The sequence below is a fragment of the Rhinoderma darwinii genome, chromosome 6, assembly GCF_050947455.1.
Source record: "Rhinoderma darwinii isolate aRhiDar2 chromosome 6, aRhiDar2.hap1, whole genome shotgun sequence".
Taxonomy (NCBI): domain Eukaryota; kingdom Metazoa; phylum Chordata; class Amphibia; order Anura; family Rhinodermatidae; genus Rhinoderma; species Rhinoderma darwinii.
The window spans coordinates 39,835,856-39,848,176 of record NC_134692.1 but is presented as its reverse complement, the minus strand read 5'-3'; the positions used below and the strand labels follow the sequence as shown (position 1 = coordinate 39,848,176).

The following is a 12,321-nucleotide window of genomic DNA, read 5'->3' as shown; positions in this document are numbered from 1 at the left end:
AGAGGGGGGAGCTCCCTCTGTCACCCGATCGGCGCCCCCGCAAACAAATCGCGGGTCGCCGTCGGGTTTCCATGACAGCCGGGGGTCTAACAAAGACCCCCAGGTCTGTCTTCAGCATCTGCCTGTTAGGCGATGCCGGAGGCATGACCTAATAGATTGCCTGTCAGTTTTACACTGACAGGCAATAATGCTTTGGTATACGAAGTATACCAAAGCATTATATATGCGATCGGCACATCGCATAGTGAAGTCCCCTGGTGGGACTAAAAAAAAAAATGTAAAACAGTTAAATAAAGTTTGTGAAAAAAAATAAAAAATAATTACAGTCAAAGTCAAATAAAACTACTTTTTTGGCCCAAAAAGTGGTTTTATTTAGTAAAACGGTCAAAACAAATAACACATGCACATATATGGTATCCCCGCGATCGTAACAACTTGACCAATAAAATGAACATATTAATTAAACCGCCGGATGAACGGCGTCCAAAGAAAACGCCAAAAACAACGGCAAAATTCTCTCTTTTCTCCCATTCCCCCCATAAAAAATAAAATAAAAGTTAATCTATAAGTCCTATGTACCCCAAAATTGTACTAATAAAAACTACACATTGTCCTGCAAAAATCAAGCCCATGTACGGCCACATCGACGGAAAAATAAAAACGTTACAGCTCTTGGAATGCGGCGATGCAAAAACAAGTAATTTTTTTCTAAAAGGGTTTTTATTGTGCAAACGTAGGAAAACATATAAAACCTTTACATATTTGGTATCCCTGTAATCGTGCCGACCCATAGAATAAAGTTAACATGTTATTTCCGCTGCATAGTAAACGGCGTAAATTTATAACGTGAAAATTAATGCTGGAATAGCTGCTTATTTTCAATTCTCTCCTAAAATAAAGTTAATAAAAGTTAATCAATATGTTATAAGCATCTAAAAATGGTACAATTACAAAATACAACTCGTCCCGCAAAAAACAAGCCCTTATACGGCTATGTCGACGGAATAAAAAAAGAGTTACGACTCTTGGAATGAGACCGTGAAAAAACAAAAAATAATCCTTGGTCATTAACGTACAAAATGGCCCGGTCATTAAGGGGTTAAGAATGTATTGCTCCTCTTCTTGAGCATAGAGCATCGCTCCTTTACTTCCCCCCCACACACATACTTGCATACAATTTCGGCTGCATGCTGTTGCCACTAGGGGATAGGTGTGTATACGATTCTTATTCAGGTCAATAGAAGCAACATATATATATATATATATATATATATATATATATATATATATGTATATATATATATGTATATGTATATAGATCAGCCCCCACCAGTGGCAATAGTCAGTGGAGATTTTTCATTATATGTTTTGGAAACAGTGGTATAATAAAGCCCTGTACTAAAGACACAGAGAGCTGTAGGCTTATCAAGTTTATTATGAAACCACTACAAACTTATGTTGCTGGTTTCTTAGAAAATAAATATAATAGAAGTTGCCGTTTTCGCTAAGATTCGCTCGCTGAGGATCATACACTTGCTGACTGACGGAATCACAATGTAAATATGTTGTTTATAAAAAATGTAATAACTCGTGACCTAACTTTTCTTGCAGATATTAGACACATTTTTTATTCTTTTTAATAAGTAAAACCAGTATCAGTTTAAGGCCCCATGCACACGACCGTGCATTTATCATCTGCATACTGTCAGTAATTGCAGAGCTGAAATTGCGGATAGTATAGGGCACATTATATCCTATGGGTCAATACACACGACCATAGTTTCCACGGTCCGTGCATTGCCCGGAGCCCAGAGCACAAAAATAATAGGACATGTCATTTTACAGGCCCCATTTGCGGTCCGGGCTCATTAAACTGAATGCACTCTTGTGTGCACGGTCGATGATTGCGGACGGCCCGCGGATGACACTTCTCGGTCCGTTCGTGCCACAATCACGGACCGTGCAAACAGCTACGGTCGTGTGCATGAGGCCTAAAATATAACTTATTATTTTTATAGTAAAATAATGATATTGATTATGTATGTAGCATTATAGGTATAGGGAAGAAGCATGTGGCATGCAAGCTATTCAAGATATGGTGCTACCTAAAGTATAAGGCCTGTTCACAATGCGTTTTTTTGCCGTAGAAACCGAGTCGGAAACCACGGCAAAAAGCATCCGAAATCGCCTCCCATTGTTTTCAATGGAAGGCAGGGGCGGTTTTTTTCCCCGCAAGCGTGTGTTTCATTTGCATTCGCAATAAGCTGAACGATTTTTATCAATATGAATGGCTTCATTGACTTGTATAGGTCAGTGTGCTGTCTGTTGTTAAAACGGACAGCACACTGACAGGACATATGTTCATGTGAATAGGGCCTTAGGCTGTATTGACACATCTGTAATTGACGTATTTTGTCAATTCTGGTTTAGCTTCTCAGAAATTGATTGAACATGCTGGAAGAATAAAAGTTTTACCATCAGTTTATATGAAATGTTAAATACTTTTGTGTCAAAAAAGACAAAAGTATAATAGGCATCAGTTTATAAAACCTAATTCAAAAGTGACAACCAATATGGCTGCACTTCCTATAGTGATATACAGCACTTGCTGCAATACCAGACACAGCCAATGGACAAGAGTGGAGCTGTTTCTGTATAAAAAAGCAGACCGTTTTTTTCCGAATCTTTAAATGTTCACAAGCAGGATTGATTTTAATCTGGATATTTATTTATGTTTGTAATACAACTCAGCTCAGCTGTGTCTGGAAAGGCAAAGACTAGATAGTTCATTTTATAAAGGGCACAGAGCAGTCTGTAGCAATGGATCAGGTGACATAAAAGACGGCTGAATTTCCACCGAGCTGTCAGCAGTTTAAATGAATCTCCTGCTAAAGAACATAAATATATGCTTTAGAAGTCCCATGTACGTGTTCTGTGATGTGCACGGAAACTGGCAGGAGAAGATTATTGAGTACAGTATGAATGGAATTGGCATGATGTGGATAAGAATATTGTATATGAGAAGACTAATGCATTGATATCAGGGGACCACACACTGGGCGGGATTCACAATCCACACTACAGATTATAAAAGCAGATTAACACCTAATGGGTTCCGCTGGGGTTTGATAAATGACGCTAGATCGGGATAACTTCTTCAGATTTATATTGAGTACCCATTGCTTATGTCCATGGAGACATTCCTTATGGATGATGGGTGATGGCTGTCGTACCCACATGACCACTCTGGACAATTTATCCATTTCTAGTTCTATAGATTTGGTCACTAGCAATAGGAGATACTCATGGGAAAACTACAGTATTGATTTATACACTGCCATAGAATAATATTTCCACTCGCATATGAATTTGATGATACTATATGGTCAGTACTCTAAAAAATTATTGTGATCTGTGGACGCGATTTGTCTGGATTTTTCCATCAACTGCTTATTGTTAATTATGTTTTATTTTTTTTATTTTTAATGAGAACATACTCTGATGTATTCTTTATAAGTAATATATTTGTAGTTCATATAGAGCCTGATTGATTAAACTAGAAATATGGGGAGGCCGATACCATCCTGAGCCATGTAGTCTTACAGCAGCATTATATGACCTGTAGATCTACAAAGACATTCGCTTACTGATGTAAATAATGGGAGCAACACCCTAACAGCAAATATCTGATCAGTAGGTATTTCACAGCTTCATTTACAAAGTCGTCTTTTTTTTAACATATTTTTTAACATTCATTACAGAATTTAAGCAGATTTAGTAAGGTCCTGGAGAACTTTTTTATACAATATGCTGCTGGGAAAAAAAATGCAAAGATATGACAGTTCAATACATAATTATGTAGAAGAGATTCTTAGCTTAGCATTGGAAGGAATAGTCGCAGCTCTATTACAATCTCTATGTGAATTATTTCTGCATCTATGACTACTCGAATTCCTATTCTCCGGGAACGATAGATACGTTCTATTGTACTCTCAGAAATAATCAAAGGGAGATGAAAGAATCCGCTAAAACCCACACATATATCTTCAGGAATGGAGTGCATACCTGTAACTATAGCCAGGTAGACATAAAAATAAAATTGAAAAAACAATCACTCTTGAATGGTTGGGTTTTATGTTAAACTACTGTTCATTAAGTTACAGTGGTACTGAATTTCACTCAAAAATTGTATTGCAAAACTTGTCCATGTCTCATAAAATGGCAATTATCAAATTTTTTTCATTTACTATACTTCACTCCTAGCACTTTTAATGCTTATTTCTATGTGAGTGTCATCTCCATATGTGGGGAGATCTGGGGGTCACCTGCTGACAATGTACTTAGACATAGACAAAAATTCAAAACCCAGCACAGAAAGCATGCACATTTGCAAACCAGCAGCTGAAAGGACAGCTTGCTATACCGTAGAGGTAGCCCATGTGGCTGCTATGTAGCTCGTGGCTGGAAAGGGTTGGTCTAGTCCTTATTTTAGTGTGCGGTGAGGACCCACATAAGAATATTATCTCCATGGGTGCTGCAATGTTAGCAAACAAGAAAGTGAAAATGTTTTGAGTCCTGAGAATACGATGGGGGCACCAGACCCTGCTGTTGGAGGTGGTAAGGAGTTTTGTGGTGTCAAGCAGTGCCTGAAAGGAGCCTAATTTTTATCTTTGCTATGAGCCTACCAGTTCTCTATGTATGCCATTGTTTACTACTTACAAATATAGGACATTATTTAGTAACAATCTGTAATTGCTCATTTGTTTTTTTTTACAGATTAAGATGTTTGGTGAAGCAGCTTGAGAAAGGAGATATTAATGTGTCTGACCTAAAGAATAATATTGAATATGCAGCATCAGTATTGGAAGCGGTTTACATTGATGAGACCAGGTATGCAGATTTTATGTTATTTTCTGTTTTTTTGCTTAAACTTACTTGTACAGATTTATGTTTTATGGTGCACAACTCCTACACTAAGGGTCTAATCTATCAAAACTAGTACAGACAAAAAGGGTCCAGCTTGCCAGTAGCAGCAAATCAGATCAGTGGCTCCAAAGTTAGTTGTAAATGGGGATTATCTTCTGCTGGACTTTTGGATCTGAACCTAAATCAGATCACAGCTTTCATATTATATCCTTTTCTGGAAAAATGAAAACTAAAATTTCATTGGTTGATATGGGCAACACTAACAATTTTTGTCTTCACGAGTTTTTATATATGACATTAAAATTAAACCCTAAACTAAGAATTTTCCAAGGCTAGCTCCCCGGGAACATGTGAGATATCAAGGTGCTGTTCCTTATTCAGTGTAGAAGTTCCTTCTTCTTGTTTACTTTTCCAAGTAGATACAAAAGGTACAGAGGTGTGACATATAGGAGGCTGGCAGACATGGAGGAGGAAGGGAAGAGCAATGTTTGTGTATATTTGTATGCAAATGGGTGACTAAAGACAAAGACAGTACAGTGGTCCCTCAAGTTACAATATAGGTTTCCGGGACGACCATTGTAAGTTGAAAAAAAAATGAACATGGCTGTATGGAAAACTAGTGATTGGTACACATACGAAAATTGTCAGCTAATAGCTATCTCCCCTGTCTCTCACATAAATATGCATGCTCAGATCAGTCAAGCATGCATGTTTACCACAGGGGAATACGCTACTGCCTTACACTTCTGCCAGAGCTTATCTTCAGAGAAAATAAAGTATGTGGCATATTTAAATCCAAGATTAAGGGAGATTGCAGATCCCTTGAATCTCTCCATGCACATATAAATATATTGTGCAAATGATAATTACAAAATATCAATAAAAATAACCTAATCTTATCATTGACAAAATAACATAAGGTCTTCCCTATCATATATTGTTGTACAATTTCATTTAAAATCATGTATGCTATACTTTTTATATCTATGCGATACATCTCACTATTTAAAGCATGCCAAAGGGCCTTTCACTTTACTTCTATAGGTTATGATAGCAGGGGTGTAAAGACTGGTCCCCTTAGCAAACTTTTGACTGGGCCCCCTCCCTCACAATCAATGCCCCACAATGCCCACCCTCCCAACAATGAACATTTATCAGTTCTGTGTGCAATGTAAAAATACAGCTAGGTCGCCAACTTCTAGATCATCTACCCCCCCCCCCTATTTTCTGACATCCAATTAATAATGATTCCACAGCCCCCTGTAGATAATGCCACACACAGTCCTCCTTTAGATAGTGCCACACCCCCCCCCCCCCCCCCCCGTAGATAGTGCCATACACGCCCCTGGGTAGATAGTGCCACATGCCCCCTGTAGATAGTGCCACACACCTCTTGTAGATAGTGCCAGGCGCACACACATCTTGTAGAAAGTGCCACGCACACACACATTGTAGATAGTGACACACAAAATCCCTTGTAGTTAGGGCCAGACAGCCCCCTTGTAGATAGTGCCACAGCCCCCTTGTAGATAGTGCCACAGCCCCCTTCTTGTAGATAGTTCCACACAGCCCCTCTTGTAAATAGTGCCACACAGCCCCTCTTGTAAATAGTGCCACAGCCCCCTCTTCGAGATAGTGCCACACACCCTTGTAGATATGATATACACTAGAGACAAAAAGGAGCATACTAGCCAGTATTAAAAGAAAATAGTTTTATTAAACATATAGAAACATGTATGAAAGATAAAAAGGTACAGAGCTGGACTTGAAGACTCTGAATAGTTACACTAAAACACAACTAGCAGGAATATCTCTATATAGCAGAATAAAGGGCAGTGTACAGTACATAGACTAAAGTGAGTGGACCAATATAATCATGACGCAAGTCATATACAACAACACTGTAAGACAATAGTGTCATGGGTAGATTTATACAAATACAGTACCATAAACAACAGGTGATGTATGACCTACAGTCATGCAAAGGTCTAGAAGGAGTTACAGACCATCAGTCATATAAGATGAAAGGAGATTCACAGACTGCAGCCTAAGTAAGCCGAACGTCCACCCACTGATATAACAACTTACCCATACTGAACGATAAATGCAGAGAGTCGAGCTAGTGTGAGTAGAAAAACCCCAACGCGCGTTTCGCGATGTGCTTCCTCAAGGGGTGGACCCCTTGAGGAAGCACATCGCGAAACGCGCGTTGGGGTTTTTCTACTCACACTAGCTCGACTCTCTGCATTTATCGTTCAGTATGGGTAAGTTGTTATATCAGTGGGTGGACGTTCGGCTTACTTAGGCTGCAGTCTGTGAATCTCCTTTCATCTTATATGACTGATGGTCTGTAACTCCTTCTAGACCTTTGCATGACTGTAGGTCATACATCACCTGTTGTTTATGGTACTGTATTTGTATAAATCTACCCATGACACTATTGTCTTACAGTGTTGTTGTATATGACTTGCGTCATGATTATATTGGTCCACTCACTTTAGTCTATGTACTGTACACTGCCCTTTATTCTGCTATATAGAGATATTCCTGCTAGTTGTGTTTTAGTGTAACTATTCAGAGTCTTCAAGTCCAGCTCTGTACCTTTTTATCTTTCATACATGTTTCTATATGTTTAATAAAACTATTTTCTTTTAATACTGGCTAGTATGCTCCTTTTTGTCTCTAGTGTATATCATTATATACGGGAGTTGCCCTCTCTCTTATTAGGGTAGTATGCTACACCTTAAGCATCCAGCCCCACACATGCTATTTGAGCTGGTTTTTTTTGTGTATAACACCCTTGTAGATAGTGGCACACTGCCCCTCTTGTAGATAGTGCCACAGCCCCCTCTTCGAGATAGTGCCACAGCCCCATCTTCGAGATAGTGCCACACACCCTTGTAGATAGTGGCACACTGCCCCTCTTGTAGATAGTGCCACACTGCCCATCTTCTAGATGGCGCCACACAGCCCCTCTTGTAGATAGTGCCACACAACCCCTCTTGTGAATAGTGCCACAGCCCCCCTCTTCGTGATAGTGCCACACACCCTTGTAGATAGTGCTACACTGCCCCTCTTGTAGATAATGCCACACCCCCCCTTTTGTAGATAGTGCCACAGCTCCTCTTGTAGATAGTGCCACACAGCCCCCCTTGTAGACAGTGCCACAGAGCCCTCCCTTGTAAATAGTGCTACATACACCACCAAACAAATTAAAAATAATTTGCACTCAGCTAGCCCCATTCCCGGGATAATCAGAGTGTTCCACAGCCTCCTCAGCAGCCTATGAGAAGCCGAGACGGGACCCTTGCACAGGCCGGCGTGATCCAGTGACGTTATCGCGCCGGCCTGCGCAGGGATCCTATTCCAGCGCCTTATAGGCTGCAGGCCTAAATGGTCTGTAGCCTAGTGAATGGCAGAGCAGGGAGCTATCTCGCTGCTCCACCATAGTATTCAATTGTATCTGCGTCCTAAGGCCTCGGATAAATGCTATGTGTCAGGCCAGGCGGCACAAGCCCCCTCATGCTGCGGGCCCCATAGCAGCTGCTATGGCTGCTGTAGTGGTAGTTCCGCCACGGTATGATACTATACAGGGTCTTTGCACATATCCATTAAATCCCTACAACTGCAAGTGAACGAAGTATACATAAAGCCTATGGTTAAAACAAACGCTATTTTTAAGCATCATCTAATTAGACACACACTTCGTAGCTGTTCAAAAGGAGAAAAAGTTATTTTGGAAACTGTTTTCTTACAGGTCATGACCTAAAGTCTAATCATGCTGAAAGCCTTGTATTAAAATAGACCTGTATCCATACATGGTCCTGTTACACATTAATTCGTTAGATGCCTTTTAAGATTATCACTTTAATATCTTGTCCATTAAAATCCTGACCTATGGGTTTATTAATATTTCTTTAAAGCGGATCAGTCAGATATTTATGAAGCCCTGAGGGCAGCATAAAGCAGTGACAAGCACGCTGATTTCAGCGTGCTGTCACTTATTGGTTGAGGAGTATTTAGATATTCACTCTTTCCCTGCCTAAAACCGCCCTCCAGCCACTGATTGACATTTTCCTCAATATGCACATTAATAGGGACAAAGGTATTAATCTGTGGGTGGGGGGTCTGCTGGGGCAGCATGAATATATCAATATACTTGGACTCATACTTGCAGTACTGGCCACGTGCCACTAATAGAAGTTCTAAATACTCAGAAACTACTTATAATTTTATATTAAATGACAGCACGCAGAAATGAATGTGTCTGTCACTTCTTTATGCTGCCCTGTCACTTCTTTATATCTGTCCAATCCACTTTAAAGTGAACCTGTCATTTCTCCTGACACGTCTGTTTTAATAAATACTTGTATTCCCCATAAAATCACGTATCTGGAATTCCTTGTCTTAGAACTCTGCGTTGTGCCGTTCCTCTGTTTTTCCTCATAGAAATATGAATAAATTGACAACTGTTATTATTCATTTTGTCAAAAGGGCGTGTCACTACACATCTGCGTCTGTGAGCACTGATTGGACGATGGCAGACTATGTACGGGCACACCCCCAACTGGTAACACCCAGTTCTCAATTTGTTCATAAAGAATAGATGCTCTAGAATCATAATTTTAAGGGGAATACAAGTATTTACTAAAAAAAGGACATGTCAGCAAAGCTAACAGGTCCTATTTAAAGGGGTTTTCCTGGAGTTAAAAAAAATTTGTGTGACAGGAAATGTAATAAAATTAAAAAATATCTTATACTCACCTGTTAAACCCCTGTCGCTCCTGCGCCGAAGCTCGGGTGGTCCACACTGACCTTTGCATACTTGTCCTACAGTGATGACATGCCGTTCATCCTTGTGACCACCTCAGCGGTCTCGTGCCATACATGCAAGTGTTAGCGCTAAGGTCAGTGATTGGCAGCAGCGGTCACGTGAATGTACGGGACGTCCTTGGGGCTGGAGCGGTACAGGATTTAATAGGGGAGTATTGTTGTTTTGTTTTGTTTTTTTATTCTATTACTTTTATTATAGTCACTCTAATTTTTTTAACTCCTGGAAAATAACATTAAGGTTTATTTATTTTTTGTAGAACCAATACCAAATTAAGCTTTTGTTAATGGAACTAAATTTATAATTCCTGTTACTTTCACTTAAACTTTACATTGGTCTACAACAACCAAGTGCTCAACCCAAAAAGCAACATTTATAATGCCTCATGCACGCGACTGTAGGGGTTTTGTAGTTCACGAAACCACTGATCCGTTGCAGTCCATTTGTCCGCAATAAACCTTTTGTTGTGCATCTGTGTGTATCAGGATTCACGGAGCCACAACAACAAAAAATTATGTCACCAGTTTATGAAGCCGCAAATCTGGACCGTAAAATGACTTTTTGCGGTCCGGATTCGCGGCACCAGCATGGATCAGTAAAAACCACGGTCGTGTGCATGGGGCCATAGAAATGAATAGGTCTACAATTTATCCGCAAAAATGGGGATAAATCGCAGACACAAAAGCACGGTCTTGTGCATGAGGCCTAAGGGAGAGCAATAGACTGGACAATGTAGAGATTAAACAGATAATTTCACAGCCATGATAAATTTACCTTCTACGTTTTGAAAAATTACAGCAAGTTACCCTCCAAAAAACTGGTGAATTTGGTCACATGATGTTTGCAGTTAAATCATGGGTTACCAAGACCATTATGTGATCTAAATGTTTCCCTATGGGGAGAAGTCATGGGCAACATATGATGAACACAAGAATTATGGCCAAGTTGGAATTGCTGTGATTATTGTGTGACTTTTTCTCCATAGGCAAACATTGAGGTTGCATGACAGCAGTAACCTGTGACTTTATCAAAAGTCTTAAAAAGTGTTGTTGTAATTTAATACCACGCCACATAATTGCAAAATCATCAATTAATTATTATGTTATTCATTTGCTGACCTGGCAATTTACCTGATAAGATAGAATAAAGATAGAATAAAATAGTCAACTAAATTAGCTGATTATTATTTTTTTTATTCTCCAAACCTGTACCACTAACCCGTCAAATTGTTTAAACTAATACATTCCAATGGATGGAAAATCATGGAGGAATTAAAGGGGTTGTCCAGGTTAGAAAATCCATTCTCATATACTTTATGGAATTTAGAGTTAATAGAAATGGGGTTCCCTGTTCAGGATCCTCGTTTATGGGACAGAGTGGATAGCAGTTTTAAAAATCGTCTCTCGCTCTGGAGGACTAGTCCTGCATTACACAGACAGCCCATTGATTTGAAATGGGCACTGTCTAATGCTTGTGTCTGGCCTAGAATGTGATTTTTACATTTCTTTATAGTCAGTGTATTATTTTGTTTTTATTATATCAAATATATAGGAAACTATTGGATACAGAAGATGAGCTCTCTGATATCCACACAGATGCTGTTCCACTGGAAGTACGGGACTGGTTGGCATCCACTTTCACCAGAAAAATGGGAATGAGACGAAGGCGCCCAGAAGAAAAACCAAAGTTTCGAAGTATTGTCCATGCAGTCCAAGCTGGTATATTTGTTGAAAGGTGATTCTTATTTTATTTTTTATATATGTGGCTGGAATTATGTGGGTGGCATTAGGATAACTGTTGCCATGCCATGTGTATCCTGTACCCATGCTTATGAGATTGATTTCCCAGTTGTACTAGACAGTCTCTGGTAATTTGCTTTCACCATGTTAGCAGTTTTGCAGTGCCTATTGTTTTGGGTGGTCAGAGGTGACTTTGATTGGAAATTATGGTTTAACAATTGCGATTGTACATTTTTATCAAGTGTTTCTGAGCGCAGTCTTCCAACACCAAATATACGCTAATAGCAGTTACCTGTTGTGCTAACATCTCTCCTATCCTTTAAAAGACAGTGATTCGTTTTCAGCTGTACCTAAACATCACTGAATAGAAATTTTGTCTTGTCTACCAGCTACCTTGTGGGGAATTCAGACACCAGCGACGTAGCACATAGGCACAGTTGTGTCCTTTTTTACCTTTCCATTTATCTTAACATATCCTGAGATGTGTGGCGTGATGTGAACAGCTTTAAAAAGATATGATCTTGCAAAACTCTGTCACGAGATGTATATGCTATATGTGACTATTTATGGGCACCCTGCGGTTGCATAGTTGCAGTCATTTAATTTTTTTTTTCAGGGACACTTAGGATGTGGCCTCTTTTGTGGGTGTGTCCTATCTGGTGTGGCTTATCTGATGGGTGTGGCTAGTGGGCATGGCTTTCTTTCCAGAATTTCTGCATACAAATAAATGGACAAAAATCTCTGCACTAGTTTGGCTGACAAATACTATGGCGGCCAGTATCTCTCTTTGGTTATCCGGTTGTTTACAGGCACGTGTTGTCTCAC

At 39.6% G+C, this 12,321-nt stretch overlaps 1 protein-coding gene across 1 annotated transcript in view; it reads left to right on the top strand.

The window, feature by feature from the left end:
* Positions 1 to 12,321, top strand: part of PDE1A (phosphodiesterase 1A) — a 229,843-nt gene that overhangs the window by 154,308 nt on the left and 63,214 nt on the right. The window contains exons 2-3 of the mRNA XM_075831158.1: positions 4,777 to 4,890; positions 11,309 to 11,491. Coding sequence (XP_075687273.1) covers positions 4,777 to 4,890; positions 11,309 to 11,491 — 297 coding nt within the window. The remainder of the gene's footprint in view (positions 1 to 4,776; positions 4,891 to 11,308; positions 11,492 to 12,321) is intronic.